Genomic DNA, 22,258 nt, shown 5'->3' on the forward strand with positions numbered 1-22,258 from the left:
GAAATCAAAATATGCCAGCTGCAGGCTTCCCGCCTACAACTTTTTCAGTTTTCCTTCAGCAAGAATAATCACCTTAAAAACAAGCATGCCAATGCTTGTAGTACTCAGGATTTCAATCTCAAAACTAAACCTTAACTAGATGACATTGCATTTCCTATTCACTGTGCATCGTGACCAATCGCCATGCTTTTTTTTTACCTTTTTCATAAAATACAGTTTTAATTTTTTTCCATCTTTTGTGCTTTTCAGTGCTGATGATCTGTAGGCTCGAGACACTTTTTGTCTAAATGTACTGGCTCTGGGTCAACTTCACATCATTATTCAGCACTGGCTTCTTGTGAATGACAACAGTGGAACATAGCTGTGTAATCAGGAGCCAACTATCACCTCATAACAGGAAGTGCCTGAACAAGGAAATTCCTGGTAGGATAAAAACACTATTGTAATGAAATCTATATCATTTATAGCAAGAAGAAAGATGTAAAAAGAATTCCCCTTGCAAAGAAGACAGGTGAAGCTTACCTTTCCCACTTCCCATGCACCTGAATATCTGAAGAATCTTAAAAATGTGCAACTTCCTGGAGTATTGGATTCCTGGTTCTCCACCTACACTCCACCTACTGTGTCCCATTGGGTGCAGTCAGGGACCAGGACTCAAATATTCCTGGAAGCAGAAGATTCTTCCGGCATGGATTTTGCTTCAGTACAGGACGTTTGGTTACATAGGAGGATGTGGAAGTATGTACTTACATAATTGCAGGGGACACTTTGTTTAGCCACAAAAAATGAAAAATTGTATCATATACTTTCCATAATTTACCTTTCCCAGTGCCAATCCATGGCAACATACGCGAAGTAGTATGCTGCCATGTTGGTGCCAGGAACACAGGAAGTAACAAATGCAGTAATTTTTAATATTCTGGAGCCAATCCATATGCTGCCATGTTGGAGCCAGGAAAGGTGCATTTGAAAAAAAGATTGATATTAAACTAGATTCATCTACAGCTAAAGTAGAAATATTTTTAATAACACATTTTGCACTTGTTATGGCCTGTGGGGAAAAACAAAATCACATACATTTTATTTTGATTATTAAATGTAAGTAATCCAACTTCAACATTTTCTATATGTATTTTTTTATTTAAAAATTAAATATCTGAATGTGATGGAAAAGAGTCAATGAATGAAAACAGACTTCAGCCTAAAAATGCTACCAGTTGAAGGCACTGTTTGATTTCCATACTTCTGGAGCTAAATTCACAATATTCATGTGATCTTGTTTAAACTAGCCAAAAGGGGTGAACACCAGGGCCCACGTTCCCAGAAAATACTGAGTTTACCCATATTTAGCCCTTCATATTATCTAGAATTTTAACAAAGGATTAAACAATTAGAAGGAACAAAAAAAAAAGAAAATCAAAATATTGATTTCAAGAATATCCACCAACCTAAGTAGAAACAAGTGTCAACATTAGACACTCCCATAAATCCAATGCACTGGCTATGTGGTTCCAGTGACATGTCCAGCCCAAAATTACTGTGTTAAACAAGTTATGTTTATAGTTTGGGCTGTGTGGCATTAATATGTACCAAATGTCTACAGGCAGCCATATTGTGACAAAGCAATCACTATGAATAAGCATAAGTGACTTCTTTAGCCAAGCAATGTTCGTATGACTTGTATGTATTAAAGAAAATTTGGGCTTATTAAATAAGGCAAACAGCAATGTACAAAGTGTAGTAACCCATAACAACCAATCACTTTTCATTGTTCTGACTACTTCCAATAAAAATACATTTGGTTGGGTCCACTATTTCTGCACTTTGTAAACCACATCTTTATAAACTATGCCCAAATGCACAGCAGTGTGCACAGGTGGAGCTAATTTACTAAGATAGAAAAGAAAACAGATCTCCTCCCACATCATAGTAATGAATTCAACAATATAAAATCGTCAAGTATAAATTACGCTGCAAATGAAACAATAAAAAACAAAACAAAGCAGAATACATTTTGTATTCATTATCTTCTGATGCTAGAAAGGCTACATTGATTTGTATAGAATCACACATCAGTCAGTATTGGAGATGAATGTATTGTTGATGAAAATTATAATGGGCAGTTGCCTTCTCAGAACACTGCTTTATAACATGTAGCACAAGAAAACGTGCTTAAGATGCACTCTAACATAGAGCACAGAAGAATCTCAACACCAAGCTGTACGACTCAATGCGTTTCCTCCACAGTGGAAAAGTGCAATCGTTAAAATGTTGTGGCTTTATAGCAAAGCTGTCACTAAAGTAATAAGATCACCAAATATCCTGGCTTTATAGAGTGTACTGGTGGAATGAAACCATTTGTAGTGTTAATCCATATGTGTCATGGCCAGTGCCAGTTGAGGTTAAGATTCATTTCACACAGTTTTTACATCCAGGCTTAAGCCAGTCTCTTGGGATCCTCCAAGATAGCCAAGCACATAAGTTTTCTTTGTAAGAAATACATTGGCACATTTCTTTTTTTGACACAGTGAAGGTTAACACCTGACATGGCACCTTAATGAAATGTCCTTTATGATAAATGTCAGACCTGAAGGTGAAGAGATGACAAAGTCCACTTGTGAGTTTAAAGTAAAAATGTTCTTGGAGGAGAGAAGTGCTAGAAATTTCAGCTTGTGGTCCACACATGTCATTTCTCCTCTGAACAGTTATTCACAATAATTGAATTATTGTAAAAAAAACAAATACCAGCAAGTTGCTCCAATGAGAACATTGGTGCTAAAGTATACATGCACCATCACAAAGTGTAGATAGGCATTTTGTGAACTGAGCTAATGTTCATTAAACAGGTTCCCAATAAAGATTTTGAAGCAGGTGAATTCTGCATATTAACCACATTGAAGCCTCAAGAACAGAAGCCCTGATCCAAGGTGAAGGAGGCTCCAAATATCCAAAGATTAGCAAACTGTCCGCTGCTCACTTTGGTGTAAGGCAGGTGTGTTGCATACATGTTCCCTACTCTGCCAATCCATTGATTAGAGGATGCATGCTATAAAGCTCCCATCACCACTCACACAGTCACGCATGAGTATGAAACCCTGCATACAGGAACTGCAAACAACAGGACTAGGAACTGTTCAGAGGATCAGTATCATGTGATAGAGTGTCACCTACACAGACATGAACTCATCTCCTCCTTCTGTTTTTGAGTATTATTATTATACAGGATTTATATAGCGCCAACGGTTTCCTCAGCGCTTTACATTATACTGTGTCAGTTCACAATATGACTGTCTCCAATAAGTGCAGGTAACAATGAAATCATTTGTATACATGTCCAATAGCAGCTGTGGCTCTGTGAGCTCCTCCACTCTCCCAGAGAAAGGCATGTAGCGAGTGCTAGGAGCTTTGGATTAAACGTCTGTAATGGGGCATAACTTCATGCTCTGGTAAGTGAAGAGCAAACTCCAAGGCAACCAGGACAGGAAATTCAAATGCCATCAACTCACGTCTGTTCAAACGAAACTTCTCTTCCAGTTTCTAAGGAGAAAATCAAACAGCAGTTATTGTATGTTAAAGACATGCAATAATAAATGTTTTGATAATTAAAAGAAGCAAAAAACAAAAACAAAAAAAAAAAGAAGGGTATTTAGGAGAGGATATACATCAGAATCCTGTGATGGCTATCCCTGATTCATCAAGTTGGAATAACAACTTCCCATGCACAATCTGTAGACTAAAGTTCCTCAGCATGATGCCCCATACTTAGAGAATGTTAATCTATGTTCACGGCTCCCGGACTCCACTAAGGGATTAGGAAGGTAAAATTATTTAAACAAGCATTTTGGTCAGAGTATTTATCACATTAATGGACACATTCTGATGCTACTAAATTTGGTCTGAGCATCCATGCATAAATAACCCCTGGTCACGAACGGATTAAGATACATTTAAGTGTGCATACAGTAAGCTACAGTGGTCTCCGGTCTATATTATTGCAAGGCATTTCCATATACCTTCACTGCTTGTTAGCACACATTAAATTGAATCAATTTGGCTAAGCAGGGGTAATTGGGCACTCAGGCATACAGCATTGTCACATGAGGATGGAGAGAGTTCTCAAGTCTGTGTAAACTTGGATTTGAGCGGACATGGGGCTTTGTTTGCTACTTCCACTGGATGAGTTAAGGCACATGAGGCAAATCACTCCTGCAGCTGCGGCACCTCTTTGTCTCCGCCCCCACCTTGACTCAGCAGTTGGCAGCAGAGAGGAGGACAGAACACCTCTGCAAGATCCTGTGCTTTTCCATGCAGAAGCTCATTTCCCCCCCACCCCCCCGTCTTAGCAGTCGGCAGCAGATAGGAGGACAGAACTCCTACATATCCTATGCCTCTCTGTGCAGCCGCAGCCCCCCCTCATCTCGGCCTTGCCTGGTCTCAGCTGACTCTGGCAGCTGACTACAGCCCTCCTCTGGTCCTCATCCAGACCCTGCACTTTCTGCTTCTGAGCTCTGCCCCCAGCTTCTTCTTGGCAGAAGCACAAAGTAATGGGGGTGCAGTGTAATATAAAAGGAAGGTGGGGGGCTCTTGACATTTAATGTAAGGAGGAGGAAGAGGTGGGGTGCTCTGGACATCTAGTATTACAGATACAACGGCCCTTTAAAGACCAACATAATGCTGATGCGGACCGCAATGAAACGGAGTTCAACAGCCCTGAGTTAAGGGAAGAGAAGTATAAACAGCTGAGGAAGGGGTGGTTATTTGAACCCGTAGCATTGTTCTGCAGGGGCAAATCTCATGTTCATATTAAGTGCTATTACAGATATGAATCTGTGATTTTATCTTTTCACAACTGCAAGGCTCCAAAGGGGATAAGATAAAAGTACAGGCAATTTAGAAAAACTATCAAAGAAAGCTTTAATAAAATATGAGTTTTCACTATGCAATCATGATAAAATAACAATCATAATAGTAATATGTGACAAACTCTAATGAGCCACACTAAGTGGTGGATTTCTAGACATTCACTGCACACTTGCTAAGCTGACACTGCTCTAATTTTAAAGCATGTTTGTACCATTTGCCAAGATCTGTACTTCTATAATAGAAGGAGCTTACAAAAACATTTCCCTAGTGATAACCTGGTGAATGTAACATTTGTCTGGCTATCGCATCATTTCAATGTGGATGCTGCTAGTTTCTTATTGGTGTGGGAGGCTCTTCAACCATGGTTCATTGTTGACTCAGAAATAATGATCTACTGTCTTTCCATACTGTGGATAGAAGTAGTGAGATGTTTCTTGGTAGAGGTCAGATAGCTTTACCCGTATTATACTCAAACAGCAATGCTTCTTCAGAACTTTTCCTTTTAATGACCTATGCAATGAAGAGGTAATGCAGAGGTTTTGGCTCCCAGCTTCCCAGTGATGCAGGACCTTTCAGAAATGTTTCTAAGAGAATCTTAATCTTCTGGTAACCATGAATGGTGCATGCCCTGTGTTGGTGCAAACTTGGTATAAATTATGCCAAGGAGGTTCTCAGACAGAAGCACAACTTCAGAAAAGGGTCTTTTACTTGCTAGGGGGACACCATAGACTGAACTCAAATTGAGATTGCACCACCATACCAGAGAGAAAAAGAAAAATCACATATTGTGTATTGATTTTTGATGGTGGCTGGCCACACATGATCGGGCTGCTGAGTGTTCTAAAAAAAGATCCTTCCAAATGTGCATTTTTTTGGTCTTTCAGGTGACAGGTGTCTCGGGTGGAAAACAACAGAGAAAGGAAGAACAAGAAGACCCATCACTTGATTCCTCAGCTTCCAAAAGACTTGGCCAGACTTGGTCAAAATGTTGGTAAAAGGTCCACAGAAAAAATACATTCCCCTACTCAGGCAACAGTATGCATATTTGCTAACAATTTGGCCACCAAAGACATCAAAACAAAATATATTTTTGTTTGGACTGGCATTCTCTAAAGTGTAATTAAAACCAAAACATTTTTTGGCTAGTGTGAGGAAAGGCAAGTACCTCTGTAAGGCTATTACCGCAGTCTACATCCCCACTAATAAGATTTCCCTGCATTTCTGGTAAACAGAGATACAACAAAAATAACTAGAATCTCTTTAAAATAAAGGACAATCCCACCTTTGTCACTGCAATAGGTGTCAGTATGCATTCAGGGCCACTCTCCCGCACCTGCACACCTGTCAAATTAGGACCTGCAGCTGTGTTCATAGAGACACTACATCACCATAGAGTAACAAGCAGCTCCAGCTGCACAAACCACTCGTTCACATTGTTTGGGCCAGAGAACCCATGTGAATGAGCCCTTAATTTTTAAAAATTTTTTAAACATTTTTAATTTTTTTAAAATAATTGATTGCAATGTTTTTGATTTTTTTTTTTCACATTTGTGGGGGGGGGGGGGGGGGGTGGACGGTATCAGTATGGTAGTGGATGGTGTCAGTCAAAGCAGAAGATGGTATCACAGTAGGGCAGTGGATATTGTTGCAATTGTACATACAAATATGGATGTGAACATCCATTTTGCTAAAGGTCCTCCATCTTGTGTCATCCTCATTCCAGATTAGCCCCCCTTCCTTCTTGTTGAATGGCCCGTGGGCCTTGTGTGCTGAGTTCAGGAGTGCACAGGGCACAGCTGGATATCTTTCATGGTTGTAAACCCAATTAGCTGGTTTCAGGGTGTCTGGTAGACTCTTGCTCTGAAGCTGATCATAAAGCTATAAACCCGTCAGTCACTGGACTTCAAAAGCATTCTGAAATAGCAGTAAAACCTGCATCCCATGTGAAACCACTTTTTCATACAATTTCTCGTAGGAAATACATACAATAAAACAAGACATATATTCAGAGAGGTAATTTTAATACAAGTCACCTGATACCTTACACCCCTAGACTACGTCTACCCTAGAGCAGAAAGCGATATATCTCCTTAACCGTCACAGCCAGATATGTCATATGTGATGTCTGGACGTTCAGAATATTGTTCTGCATATTATCCTGCCAGTGGATAGGATGCTACATGTACCTATGGAAGGTTATTGACCCTGGTATAACTTGGGAGGGATTTTGGTTCTAGCCTGGGTCTCCGCCTAAACCCCCCCCTCCCCAAATGAGGCGACTGGCCCTTGGCTTCAGTAGACACCCCCTGCTGGATAACTACAAAATAGGCTGTCAGGCCTGGAGACGTAAGATGAAGAGATCTCCCTTTTAACATCAGGAACCAACTTTGGGAGAAAAGGCACCCTTTTGTTCGGACACTTGAACGCTGCTTAAACCAGGATTTCTGCAAGTATTCTACCTCTCTAAACTTCTTTCTGTTATATATATATATATATATATATATATATTATATATACACACACACTACATCTTTTTCTGTAAATATTTTTATTGCACCATTTTGACCTATTTAGTAATAAATCCTATTATCTGAAAAGTGTTGAACTGTTTCTAAAGCTCTTTAATGCAAACTAAGAATCCCTGTCTCTGAAGAGTGCTACTGTGTGTTTTTAAACTTCTGCATACATCTGCCTGCGGTGACAGTGTGTATACAGACACTTATTCAGACATCATAGTGTTACTGCTAAGATTGGTGAGTTTCCTCCTTCTCTGTACAAAAAGGCGGTGGTGGCAGCGTGAAGGGTTAATTGCGTAATTACCTTGACCCAGTAACATTCGCTCTCAGGCTGCGGCATAGATTGTGGTCCAGTGAGCTGGAAAATCTTTGTGCAGGGTGCAGCTGAGCGTGGCATTGTTACGCACGTGACAGCGCAGTTTTAGATTGGCTAGTCCTTCGGTCACAAGTCGGTGAGAAGAAAGGGCTGGGGGTCTGACGCCGCGCCCGTCACAGATAGTGTCACTAGTTTATTATTTTATTCTTTATTACTTTTTTCAATTTATGTTTTAATATTTTTGTACAATTTTATTTTTTACATTTTTTTTTTTTTTAACTGCCCTGTTGTGGGGGTGATGGGCTTTGGTGAAATATTAGGGGTCTAAATAGACCCCTGAAGTCCCACGTTTGAGACAGAGAAAGGGACTGAAGAAGCCCATTCCCCAGTATTTTTTTCTGTAGCCTCAACTGCACTGCAGAATGAATGAACAGGAGACAGAGGCTGTTTTACTGTTTATTATGCTTCAGTTATGAATGAACACAGTGAGTGATCTGTACCAATCACTCACTGAGTTCATTCAGAAAAGGAAGGGGCTGACAAATGACATATTTACTGGCCACTTGCCTGCTCTCCATCCTGAAGAGAGGAGGGAAGCCAGCAGCACTATGGGGAGGGGGCATGGGGAACAGCAGCTGGGGGAATTGGACAGTGGACAGGAGGAGGTGATAGGTGCGGTGGTGGGTCAATTAGAGGAACTGATCTCCTCTCTGTACAGCAGCTGAAGGCAGCAGCAGAGAGAGGAAACTAAGCTGGCTTTCAGCTGCTGTACAAACAACCACACAGGGGATTGCTTCCTCTAACTGCCTTCCCGCCATATCCTCCACCCCCTCCTGTCCACAGCTGTGGGAGATTTCTGTGCATTTTGGATGAGTTCACCTGCGGGGTGGTTCGGAAAACTGCAGCAGTCTTGCAGTTTTCCACACTGCTCTGCTTCATAGGTGACAGCTGCAGGGAAGTGTGAATGTGGCACACGGTAAACCATTGCTTTCTCTGTGTCCTTGCAGAGAGTTGAGTTTTTCTTCTACAGAAGAATGCAGCTCTTTGCTATAGTGTGAACGGGCCCTTAGGGAAGATGGCCTATGAAATCTGACTGAGGTTATAATTCTTCCTTACTCTTCCCAATGCAAATGTTTTTCCCCATTTCTTGCAAGTCACATTTCCACATCATTTACATGTGTATGCTCCTCTGAAGGTAGCAGGAGGTTCTACAGAATATCACTTGGTGAACAGTAAAGTATGAATTGGAGCTTATAACTGCCTTGAATTTCTGTGTATAATATATTTGTATGTTATTGTACCAAGTGGTTTATCTAAATAATTGTATTCTGGTGGCACTGTGGCAATAAGGCCCATGTACTTACATCAATGAGGTGTTTGACTTCATGTTTTCGGAGATCACTCCCAATTTTGGCAGCTAACAGGATGCAGGCTCCAGCACAAAGCTTTCTGTTTTGTTTGTTCAACTTCCCCTTCAATGCAAGCTTCTCAAAATATACAAATGCCATGGCCACAGTAGGCTCTTCATAGCCACATTCCTCCTGTGCCAGCTTGCGAATATCCCGCTTCAGGCTAGAAACAAAGACAAGCATGTTGCTCATGGACGCTACTGAAATGTCAATGTAGATGAATCTGTGGTGGTTTAAACTACTGATCTTTTTAGGAGATCTACTATAGGAGTTTCAGCCTAGGGCTAATAAAAGATTAATCAACAGATTTCATATTGACTCTTCTGAATAACCATTTTGAAGGAGGATCATAAATGTGGATACGTGCATGGCATGAAAATAATGCAACGGCAATTTTACACTTGAATTACACAATGTCAATATTAAAAGGGAATATAATAATCCAACTGTACAATATGCACATTTGTCAATGTACTGTATATGGTCATTCTATGACTGCTTTAACTCAAGTCTGCAACATCCAAGGGTCACTGCAGACATTGTACACCTTTATATAAAGCAGTTATCATGCACTCATATCATTTGACCTATGAGCTATCCAAAAGGCCATAACTGCAATATTCCTCTGATTTCAAGGTAGTAGGGGTTCAGAAAGTTAGGTTCTGACCTTGTTTTTTTTAGCACTGGCCACACAGATAAATATGTAAATTTTTAGGATTAGTTTTTTAAAAAGGTAGGTTTTCAATACTTCGGCTAGTTCTGGGTTCTGTGTTGGGCGATCAAAGAAAATGTTTTTTACCCAAAACACACTGGTTTCTACGACATCATTTAGGGTCATTTGCATAAATCTTCTTGCTTTAACCTTCCCGGTAGTTTATAGCAATATAATTATGTCTATGATCAAAGACCAATGTCACCTACTTGTATGCCTAGGGGAACAATTTATTGTGCTTACAGAGAGATTTTCCAGTTCCACCGACTGCCATTGGCAGTGCAGAGGGTCCTGGTGTTATTACAAAGATCCAAAGATACAGTACTGGAATATATTAATAGGACAAAGCCTGCAGTGTGTGTGGCCAGTACATGACTGACACATTCCATGCTTTGTTTTTAAAATGCATTTATTAAAAACAAAGCTTGGGGGAAAAAAATATGATAAAATATTTACAATTGGCTTAAACTACAATTCTCAAAGCTTTACATAAAGAATCTAAAGGGATAAGTTCACCTTTAAAAAATAAATAAATAAATAAATGCACATCTTTTAGCAGGTAAAAAAAAAAATGTGCATTTTTTTTTTTACTTGGGAGTCTAGAAAGCATTGCACCCGTGATCAGCAGAACGTGGGTGTTATGCAGGAGTCCTGCAGATTTGTCACTGTATCTGTCTGCTCGTACGGGAAAGTAGATACACACTGACAGGAAGAGACAATGAACTACCACAGCACTCAACAGGGTGGAGTAAGGCACAGCCGCGTTCTTTTTTAAATAGTGACAGCTGACGGGGAGAGAAGATCACCCTCTAGCTGTCACTAGATGCAGCGGAGCAGGCAGCGGCTCAGGGAGTTGGAACATATTACATGTTTCTAAAGGTGAACTTATCCTTTAACTTTCAGTCAGATTACTGTCATTTAAAAAGTAGGAACCCCTATCTTTTAGTTTTTGCTAATGTGTCATTGGTGGATTCTTCTGTAGATGAAAATGTGACATACCTTCTTATTTTGCTAAGAGTAAGCTTGATATGAGGAAATTTTTCTTTGAAAGTCTCATTCATATCTCTCTTGAGGTCAGATGGTTTCACATATTCTATTATAGTGGTCTGAAATGTAAAGAAGATTTAAAAGATGCTTAGGCTAATTTATTGATAGCCTGCAGTTGTCCAGCAGTGTGTGACAGGAAGTACAAAATACATATCCATTCTATTCTTAGTATAACAGCAAAACAGAGCAGATAAGGGACAAGACTTGCCATGTAAGAAGGGAATATTAGAACCCGCTTGTGCTTGCCACATGGCCACTGAGGATCATCCAGGAGATTTGGATCGTACTCGGTAAAGTCTCCTATGTCACTTCCTAATTCAAATATAGGAAACAATAAAAATAGCCTATTAGTTATTTGAATGGATAAAATACTAGGGCGGCCATTACTGGCCTCCTTCAATAAATGACTCTTTCCAGTTTGGCTTCTATTCTTCTGAATCACAAACCAAGAACAAGCACACATATGAAAGTCTTCTTTAGAAGGAGAGGTCAACAATGGCAGCCCACACATCTCTCATGACAAGTTTGCTTTAAAACACAACTGTAGCTAAGTAATAAATGAATGGTGTGAAAAAAATGTAGGCGCCATAAAAGAAACGCTATCACTTTGTCAATTCAGGACAAAGGGACAATGTCTTTGAAAAGAGCATCCCTGGACCCCCATATATTCAAATTACCTGTGATCCCTTTCAGCTCCTTGTTCCTCTGCAGATGGAACGGACATAGTCTGTGGTGGCCAACCAGGGAAGCATTGACGTCACTCTCCTGGGCATGTCCAGGCCTAGCAATTGGCTGCAAGGCCAGGGCAAAGTCACAGCATAAAAGGTCACATGTTTCTCTATACCTGAAGGTGCCAGATATTCTTGCTGGCTTGGAAGGAGCAAGGAGCTGTAAAAGGGAGCAAAGAGGTAATGAGAGTACAATGCCTTGAAAAGTATTCATTCCCCTTGAAATTTTCCAAATTTTGTCATGTTACAACCTAAAACATAAATGTATTTTATTGTAATTTTATGTGATAGACCAACACAAAATGGCACATAATTGTGAAGTGGACAGAAAATGATAAATGGTTTTCAAATTTTTTTTTACAAATAATTATCTGAAAAGTATGGCATGCATTTGTATTCAGCCCCCTTTACTCTGATACCCCTAACTAAAATCTAGCGTAACCAACTGCCTTCAGAAGTCACCTAATTAGTAAATTAGTCCACCTGTGTGTAATTTAATCTCTGTATAAATACAGCTGTTCTGTGAAGCCCTTAGAGGTTTGTTAGAGAACATTAGTGAACAAAGAGCATTATGAAGGCCAAGGACAACCAGACAGGTCAGGGATAAAGTTGTAGATAAGTTTAAAGCAGGGTTAGGTTATAAAAAATATCCTGAGCTTTGAACATCTCATGGAGTGCTGTTCAATCCACCATCCGAAAATGGAAAGAGTATAGCACAACTGCAAACCTACCAAGACATGGCCGTCCACCTAAACTGATAGGCGGGGCAAGGAGAGCATTAATCAGAGAAGCAGCCAAGAGGCTCATGGTAACTCTGGAGGAGCTGCAAAGATCCACAGCTCAGGTGGGAGAATCTGTCCACAGGAGGACAACTATTAGTTGTACACTCCACAAATCTGGCCTTTATGGAAGAGTGGCAAGAGGAAAGTCATTGTTGAAAGAAAGCCATAAGAAGTCCAGTTTGCAGTTTGCTTGAAGTCATGTAGGGGACACAGCAAACATGTGGAAGAAGGTGCTCTGGTCAGATGAGACCAAAATGTTACTTTTTGGCCTAAAAGCAAAATGCTATGTGTGGCAGAAAACTATCACTGCACATCACCCTGAACACACCATCTCCAAAATGAAATGTGGTGGTGGCAGCATCATGTTGTGGGGATGATTTTCTTCAGCAGGGACAAGGAAGCTGGTCAGAGTTGATGTGAAGATGGATGGAGCCAAATACAGTGCAATCTTAGAATAAAACCTGTTAGAGTCTGATTTGAGACTGGGGCAGAGGTTCACCTTCCAGCAGGGCAACGACCCTAAACATACAGCCAGAGCTACAAAGGAATGGTTTAGATCAAAGCATATTTATGTGTTAGAATGGCCCAGTCAACGTCTAAACCTAAATCCAATTGAGGATCTGTAGAAAGACTTGAAAATTGCTGTTCACAGATGCTCTCCATCCAATCTGACAGAGCTTGAGCTATTTTGCAAAGAATGGGCAAAAATGTAACTCTCTAGATGTGCAAAGCTGGTAGAGACAAATCCAAAAAGACTTGCAGCTGTAATTGCAGCGAAATGTGGTTCTACAAAGTATTGACTCAGGGGGGCTGAATACAAATGCATGCCACACTTTCTATATATTTGTAAAAAATTTAGAAAACCATTTATCATTTTCCTTCCACTTCACAATTATGTGCCACTTTGTGTTGGTCTATCACATAAAATACATTTAGGTTTTTGGTTGTAACATGACAAAATGTGGAAAATTTCAAGGGGTATGAATACTTTTTCAAGGCACTGTATATAGGAGTCGGAATGCCCATTCGAATACAGTCACCTTGACCTGCATGGCAAGATAACAGTGTCCACTTATCTGCAATGAAGTATGTCCCACGTCATGCAGGCTGCTGCTTTGTGCAGAAATATCCTCTGCAGAATGCCGGTTCTATTCTTGGTGCTGAACTTCCGGCACATTGGGATAAGCTTTGGGTTGAACCGTATTCAAGTGGGTCCAATAGGGAACCTGCCCCCTCATTCCTCTTATCTATTAGGAAAAGCCCATGTATTTACTTTTTTTGTAAATCTTTTAAAGCAAGTAGTATGTCAAATTAAGTACAGAGAATAACAGTGAAAATGTCAAAGCATCATATTGTACATTAGAAAAGGTAATATCAGAGTATGTCAGGGCCCCAGAAAGGCTCAACGGACGAAAAATATTTTGTACCAAGGAAAGCAGAGCATAGGGCAAGACATAAATCATATTGCAGTAGTTAAGAATTGTCCTGACACTGTGGTGTTTGAATCCACCCTGGTTGTTGGAGGACAGGGTGGTACAAGGAGAGTGTGCTCAAGGTATTGCTGATTATTGGAATACAAATTTGGGCACCGTTGACCCCTCCACGGAGTGGGAGGCATTTAAAACTACCCTCCGTGGAACCTTTATGTCTGTTACTGGTATGTTACATAAAAATGCTCAGGTAGGCACAGAGGAACTGGATGATAGCTGAAAGTAATTATACTGCTAACCCTGGTCCCCTTACTAGAGCGGAATGGCTGTTGAAATGTAGAGACTATGAACTCCGCTTGTTAGACCTTACTAAAAAAAGATGCTATATACTGCCCAAAAAAACTTTTGAACATGGGAAAAAGCAAGGCAGCCTACTGGCTTATTTACTAGGCCTGAATATGTCCCTACTTCTATTCCCCGGATATGTTTACCTTCTGGACAGTTAGGCACTACCCCTGGCAGTTGCGGATACCTTTCTGTCATACTATACTGATCTTTATGCTACTATGGCTGACTACTCCACAGATCAGTTACGCAACTATTTGGCACGGGTTACTCTCCCCTCCTTGTCCACCAGTGTACAAGGGGATCTGGAGGTACCTATCTCAGTTGAGGATTTCACAATTATCAGCTCACAAGACCCCAGGCCTTGATGACTTTCCAGCTGAGTGGTATGCCTGTGTCAGGTTGCTGATTAGCCCATTCCTTCTTCGGACGTTTAATGAAGCCCTAGAGACAGGTGTCTTGCCTCCCACTATGTGAGAGGCATTGATTGTACTTATTTTGAAACCTCATAAAAGACCCTCTCAAATGTGATTCCTATAGGCCGATTTCCCTCATTAATGTTGATGTTAAAATTCTGGCGAAAGTTTTGGCCAATCGTATGAATGATGTAGTGGAGACTCTGGTGAAGGGAGACCAGGGTGGATTTATACCTGGTCGCTCCACTAGAATGAACATTCGTAGATTGTTTCATAATTTGCAGTACCCTAATGTCTGCTCCTCTTCACGTGTTGTTGTCTCTCTGGACACCTGTAAGGCCTTTGATAGTGTAGAATGGCCCTTATCTATTTCAGGTACTACATCTCTATGGCTTTGGCCCTTGTATGATAGCCTGGATACGTCTGTTCAACATGAAACTTGTGGCTGGAATTAGAGTGAATTCCTATGTTACTGTTGCCTTTCCGATACATAGAGGCACCAGGCAGGGTTGCCCCTTATCGCCCCTATTATTTGCACTAGCGATAGAGCCACTTGCTATTTGTATCCGTAATTCCCCTTCTATTAGAGGTCTTCCTATTGATACGACAGAGGAAAGCATTTCCCTTTATACTAACAATACCATGGTATATTTAGCTGACCCCCATGCCTCATTGTATACTCTACTACAAGAAATTACTCTTTTTGGTGATTACTCTGGCTTCCGGGTAAATTGGAATGAATCTAGCTTATTCCCGCTCGATCCTGGTGCTGTGTCTGTGATTCACTTGGAGTCTAAACTACAAGTTGTTACCACGTTCAGATATCTAGGGATTACGATACAACTGCCGTTGTCCTCCTACATTCCTAACAATATATGTCCATTGATTACCCAGTTGCGGATTCATACCAGGCAGTGGATGGATCTGCCATTAGACTTGATGGGAAGGGTTAATATCCTGAAGAAGGTATATCTCCCTAAGCTGTTGTATGTGCTAGCTAATTCCCCTTGCAAAATACCTAAATCCCTATTTAAACAAATTGATACCATTTGTACTGTGTTTCTCTGGAAATATTGCACCCCCAGGATGGCATTGGAGGTCTTTGGCGGGACTGGCCTTCCCTAACTTCTATCTAGATTACCTAGCATCCCAAATTGTTCATATACATGACTGACTGTTTCTTACTTCTGCTAATGCCTGCACTACTACTGAAGCGGCTATCGCTTTGTCCTTGGAAGCCATACATAATATTATTTATCGACGCCAGGTACCTGCCCGTCCTGGTACTACTATGCTATGCACATCCTTATCCTTGTTTACGGTCATGCTGACCCGAATATTTAAAACCTCCTGGGACGTATCTCCCAATAATCCTCTGTGACTTAATCCCACTTTGCAAGAACGCTATTCCCTGCCTGACCCCCAGTGATGGTCTTCTAGAGGAATTAAATATCTATGCCATTTGTTTACTTCCTGGGGTTTTAAGACATTCCAGCTATTGAGTGGAGTTTGACCTACCTCCCTACTACTTAATTTATTAATATCAACTTCAACATGCAGTGAACACGCAATTTGGGACTTTAGATAACCCTTTACAGATTACCCACTTAGAAAAGCTATTAAGACAACTTCCCCCTACTAAGTTTATCTCTATTTATTATTTTGCTCTGATGCTGGACTCCAATCCTAGATTTCGGGTTGCCCAGGCTAGATGGGTTTCAATGGACATACTATTTGAGGAGGCAGACTGGTCCGAATTCAGTGATACCTATATTAAATCTGTTATCTCCTCAAAAGATAGATTTATCCAACTTAAAGTTTGTCATCTCTCATCTTACTTAAGTTAAAGATTCCCTCCCCTTGTATAAACTAACTTTTGAACTCAGGAAAACGCCCAAAGTATTCCACAAATTATGGGAAATATGGCTTTCCAATCCCCTTACTTTGTCCTCTATAGAACCACTGTTTTGAGTGAGATTTCTCCACCTGTGTTTAGTTGGGTATAGTCCTTTTTTCCTTGGAGTGTATTCATTCAGTTTGTTGTATGCTTTGATATGATGCAAATGTATGGCAATGTGAGCGGTTTTTTGTTTGTTCAATGTTTACTTGTTGGACCTCTGTCCTGGGTTTTGTATCTTTTGTAGGTTTTGTGTTAAAAACCAATAAAAATATCTTAAAAAAAAAAAAGAAAAATTGCCCTGTAGTAAGAGGGGTTATGGCAAACCTAAGATCGTTAGGACTGACTAATGGGCTGTGAGAATATGAAAAAACAGAATGGGTAAGGTTGCCAACCCACAATGTAGAAGACATACTGATAACAATAAAAACGGGAAGTGGGGGTGATAGGGGAAATTGGGAGTAAACTCTGCAGAAAGGGAGCCAGGGGGGAAAAATGGAGTATAACGGGAAGAACTATATAGAGGGGGAGGGGCCAAAAAAGATGAAGAAGAAGAGAGGAGATAGGTGGGCTAAAGACCAAATGATTACGCATCCTCTCCCAGGGTGTATGAATAGGACAGAAAGAGTAGGAACCTCACCAGTGGCGAGCAAGTTCGGCCAGATATGCATCTGTAAATACAAAGCATCACAAGGGGCGCTACGTGTCTCAGAAGGTCTCTTCTTTATTGCACAAGGTGGCTGTAAGATCCTCCATATCCCTCAGCTCACCTTGGAACCAAAGAGAGTGTGGTAGGGTGGGTATCCTTCCACTGAAGTGGGATACATGCCTTGGCTGCATTGAGTAGTTTGATAGTAAGAGAGGCCTTATATTTTTTGATGGGTCTCCCCGACAGATGCAGAAGGCAGACCGCTGGGTCGTCATGCAGGTCCACGGCAGTAAGTTGTTTGAAAATGTTAATCACTCCTCAAATGATTGTTTGGAGCTTCAGGCACTGCCAAAAAATATGAAAAAGGGTACCACCATCAGCCCCACAACGCCAGAGTGCAGTGGTGAAGTATGCCAGAGGTTGAAGGGCACCCGATACCATCGCATAAGGAGTTAATAGATGATCTCTTGAACTTTGGTGGCCATGGGGGACTTTTGAGGCCCATGTATTTAGACTGAATGCAACAAATTCTCTAAATTGAGCGTTCCATCATTCATCCAACTCTCTCCCATTCAGAGATTGCGTTATATTCCGTGTAAACATTGCACGGGCCTTTCTCTATGGCGAACAGGAGGGGGCGGGTCCCTTTTGGACTGTATTGAATGCGGTTCAGCCTAAAGATCCATGGCTATTAACCCCTGCCATGCTGGAAGTTGTGTGTTAAGTAGAGGACTGGGTGCCTTGCATAGGAGTTTTCTACATGAAGCAGCAGCCTGCACAATGCGGGACATACTTCATTACAGATAAGGTATGTGTCTGGAACTATAAGGGGAAAAATATCCCTTCTCTAATTCTATGTATTTCCCATACTATTGTGGCATCTCAGCAAAGATAGCCTGTAGGAACATACACTTTACAATTTGATTGTACAAGATATTTAGATTTACCAACAACTATGCAGTTCCAGGGTCTACTGAAACAAACCATTTAATTTACAGCCTTTTTGGTTTACACAAGTTAGTTGTTTTGTAAATCAAATGAGGATTGTACAATTAGATTGTGATGTGTGCAGTTAGCTTTTGATGCGACCAGTTCAGTTGTCATTTAACATCCCAGATTACCACTTTGGGACCACACTCTTCAATACATTAACTAGTTCCCATCACAAATACCTTAAAACCTTCATACCTAAAAATTTTTTTTACTGCTGTGATCATTTCTTTTTCCTCTGTTGCAGTAATCCATAATCAATGCAGTTAATGGCACCCCAAAAGCTCAACAGGTAATCAGTTTTATAATAAATGTTTATCAGCAACTGCTAAACTGAATTCATTAAACAGCAACCTATAGAGTTTACAAAAAAAACAGTGCAAGGGGCAGACAGAAGTAGACATCAGCGTGCACTAGTCAGGTAATACTAAACAGATGACAGTTGATCTCTCATTGGTTTTCCTTGCCTACTGCCCTTTTGACCAGAGTATTAAATACAACCCACAGTGCACCAATAAGTATAAGGTATATAACTTACACATGAATAGAGACTGAAACTGTATCCCCCACCTCATTCACATAAAACACCACAGCCATGTGAGCAACATCTGTAAAATGATCACGTCACCTGTATCGATGCTCCCCTGTACACTGTTGGCTCTTCCCAGGGTCAGGTTGCGGTGACTTGCATTACGAAACTGAGATAAGGAGCAAGTAGAGTCTATTGTATTTCTGCGTCCTCCCAAGGCATTGGTGGGGTATAAAAACTGTGTATATGATACAGTCTAGAGAAGAGAGAAAGTTGCCAGTAGCCGATCAGTGGACATTAAACATTAAGCACAGTTGCTGTCATTTCTTCCACCAGCTCTGCCACAACCGTGGTCTTCCAGATCAATCATGCATTAGAACTATAAGGGCATTCAACTAGCTCCTAACAGTAGAAAATGGCTTTTTGTGAATTATGGAGAATCTACATCCAGCTGCTGTATATCAAGCCCTTTACAATATAATCTAACAAAGTAATAAATGGTTAGTGTGGATTCCAAACAGGCTGCCTGAAATCTGCCATCCACGTGCCCCTTTTCATCATGTCTGATATATGACAGAATGAGTTCAGTGCCATCATTGTATCCCCTATATATATTTTGCATACACAGCTCTTGTAAAATAGGCCATACTTACCTAAAGAATAAGTTCACCGTCTGACCAAAATAATAAATGCACATTTTTTTGCAGGTAAGAAAACGTGCATTTATTATTTTTGGTTGCAGGAGCCTGTAAAGCATTACACAGCAGATCACTGGTGCCAGGCAGGTCTCCTGCAGATCACGGCACTCCACAGTGCTGTCGTAGTTCATTGAGCCGCTAAGACTGTCAGGACTTGTAGCTCATTAACTCACAGAACTCTGTGAATGAATGACATGGCCATGTGGGTGGAGCTCTATTCAAAAAGTGACAACTGGTACAGGGAACGTCTCTCTGTACTGCTATCATGGGGGAGGTGGAACATGTAACATGTTTCCAAAAGGTGAACTTATCCTTTAAGCTGAGCTAGTCCACAGGTCAACACGGTATGCTACTTAGCAGGCATTAATTAGCAATGGAACAGGTTTTCTGCAATGCCAGCTGTACATCTACTTTTATATCATCCCTCCTATGCCCCCTATAATTGGCAAATCAAACGTAAATGACAGCACAAGTTATGTACCATAACGCCCACTGATTTTCAGAGCCAAAGTGAGGCTTTAAATATTCATCTGTGGTTTTCAGACGTGATCATCTGTACCATAATATTTTCTTAACTTTCTTTTTCTCCATGCTAGATAAAGTAATTCACAACTGTTTATGATCTGAAGCCCATTTCAGTTAATATTTTAAAAAGCAACATTTATCATGCAAAAAAATATTAATATTTCAACTACCTATCCTTATCCTTTTAGAGCTCAGTAAATGCCATTCTTTTGTTGCAAAAAAATATTATGAATATTAATATGACGATTTTAAACAATAGCAATTGCGTGCTTATTGTTCTTCAAGGACCATATTGGTGCCAATCACAACTGTACATACAAGAATTTAGTATTTCATATTAGCAGTATGGATTATTTTTATAGCAGTGTAATGGTGGTTATATACAGGGTAGGAAACACGTTATACAATGCAAGTGACGTCTAACCATCTAATTGTCTTACAAGCAGTGCTTACATTCTCACCTTCCCATCAGCACCAAGTTCAACTCCTTCAAGTCCAAGTATCATTTCACGTGTATTCATGCCACCGGAAGAATGGCGCTGCCTTGTTCCTTCCAGTTTTGTGTCCCTGTGTGTGACATAAACAACTCAAAAACAGTGTAGAACTGCATTTAAATGGAAATTTACACCATCAATGTGACAACACATCTGAATCAGACTTTATTTTAATATGTCACAAGGATGAAATTTTCAAGACAGAATGATCTTGGGGTGTCATTTTGGTGCATAACTGGTGATCTTTATGCTGCAGCTAAAGAAATTACAGTAAAAGAACTAGTTTTAGTTTCAGTTTTTTTAAATGGACAAAAAAAAAAAAAAAAGGTAGGGTAGGAGAGGAATCAAACGCGTGTGTCTCATCAGAAATAATAACAGGAAATGATAGCAAACCATACAGAAATAGCATCCTTGGTTGTCAGACAGATGGAACCTTCTGCCAGATAGTCATACCTGTGAGCTCCCCTGAAAAACTGTGTGAAATCAACATTTATTTGTGCAGTGGTATTTAAAAATAGTGTTTCCTGTGTATGGAGGTATGTATTGAGTATGGAGGGAGCACTAGCACATAGGAAGTATATTGTTTTGATCTGTCAGCAGATTTCTACATTTTCATTGTGATAAGGAGCAGTAAAGCATAACCACTGTATTGCACTGCAAAGCAGGAAGCAAACCTGAATATGTAATATGCTGCCCCATACAAAATCGACGGTACTTATAGTAGCTCCAAGGATTTTTAAATTAATAACACATTGATAACCATATTTAGATAAAGCTGATCTCTCTTGCATATTTATCTAATCAAAAGGGGAAAAACATAATACATTCTCAGCTATATGGCGCTCCCTGAAAACCCACCTCTTCAGGGAAGCCTACCCCACCCTCACCTAACAGCCGCTGCCCTTCCCTCCTCCTACCACTCCATCCCCCACAGCCGTTTCCTCCTGTGCCTCTACCCCCTCCCTCCTAGATTGTAAGCTCGAAAGAGTAGGGCCCTCTTACCCCTTGTGTACTGTTTGATGTTACTGTTCTGTTTCATGTATTGTCCCCCCTCTATTGTACAGCGCTGAGCAAACCCTTTGGCGCTATATAAACTTGATAAATAAATAAATAAATATGGGTGAGATGTATGACTATTCATTGCAGTACTACATAAAAATGTAACACTGGATAAGACCTGGCCATTCCCTCATTTTGTCCAAAACAGAGTAGCCATTTCCACCCTACCAGCTTTTTTCTGAACACAAGAACATTTCTTTAAAATAACCAACTTCTAAAGCATGATAATATCTAACAGCTGAAAGCTTTTTACCTTCATACATTCTATATATGAAGGTAAAAAAAGTTTTCAGTGTGCAGATCACCCCGCAATACTTACCTGAACGTGATCTCAATCCAGTGATGTGCATGAGAGCAGCAGCTCTCCAGGGTCTCGCTCTCCTCACTGGCTGAAACACAGCAGTCAATCGCAGTCAGTGAGGAGGAAGCAGGGGGCGGAACTCAGCCACACTCTGTGTGTCCCATAGTCACATAGAGCCAGCTCGGGAGCCAGCACAAATAAGTGTCCCCAGAGCAAGTGGCTTGCTCTGGGGGCACTCAGTAAGGGGGAGGGGGTCAGAAGCAGTGGTGAGGTACCCGATAAAGAGGAAGATCCAGGCTGCTCTGTGCAAAACCACTACACAGAGCAAGTAAGTATGATGTGTTTATTATTGAAAAACAAAAACAATCTGAGCCTTTAGAACCACTTTAAACCCAACATAACATATTCCCCAATCTCCTCAATTTTGGTGGTCCATCCCTCCTAAACCTATGAAACCAAGTCCCTACTATAGAATTAGAATGTAGCACCTGAATTATCAGACTATCAAACCGGATATATCATAGTTCCCAACCTCTATTTTGGCGGTCCATC

At 40.6% G+C, this 22,258-nt stretch overlaps 1 protein-coding gene across 1 annotated transcript; it reads right to left on the reverse strand.

The window, feature by feature from the left end:
* Window positions 1-1,119: 1,119 nt before the first annotated feature.
* LOC149429022 (CDK5 and ABL1 enzyme substrate 1-like) lies at window positions 1,120-21,229 on the reverse strand. The gene is made up of 6 exons (XM_089666819.1): window positions 20,314-21,229; window positions 18,729-18,885; window positions 11,072-11,175; window positions 10,816-10,922; window positions 9,060-9,267; window positions 1,120-3,537 (listed from the first exon to the last, which is right to left on the reverse strand). The coding sequence occupies exons 1-6, from the start codon at window positions 20,371-20,373 to the stop codon at window positions 3,397-3,399; spliced, it is 777 nt and encodes a 258-aa protein (XP_089522945.1). The 5' UTR covers window positions 20,374-21,229; the 3' UTR covers window positions 1,120-3,396.
* Between the last annotated feature and the right edge of the window lie 1,029 nt (window positions 21,230-22,258).

Source organism: Staurois parvus, unplaced genomic scaffold (assembly GCF_062004578.1).
Source record: "Staurois parvus isolate SC_StPar_1 unplaced genomic scaffold, SC_StPar_1.0 ptg002861l, whole genome shotgun sequence".
Lineage (NCBI taxonomy): Eukaryota > Metazoa > Chordata > Amphibia > Anura > Ranidae > Staurois > Staurois parvus.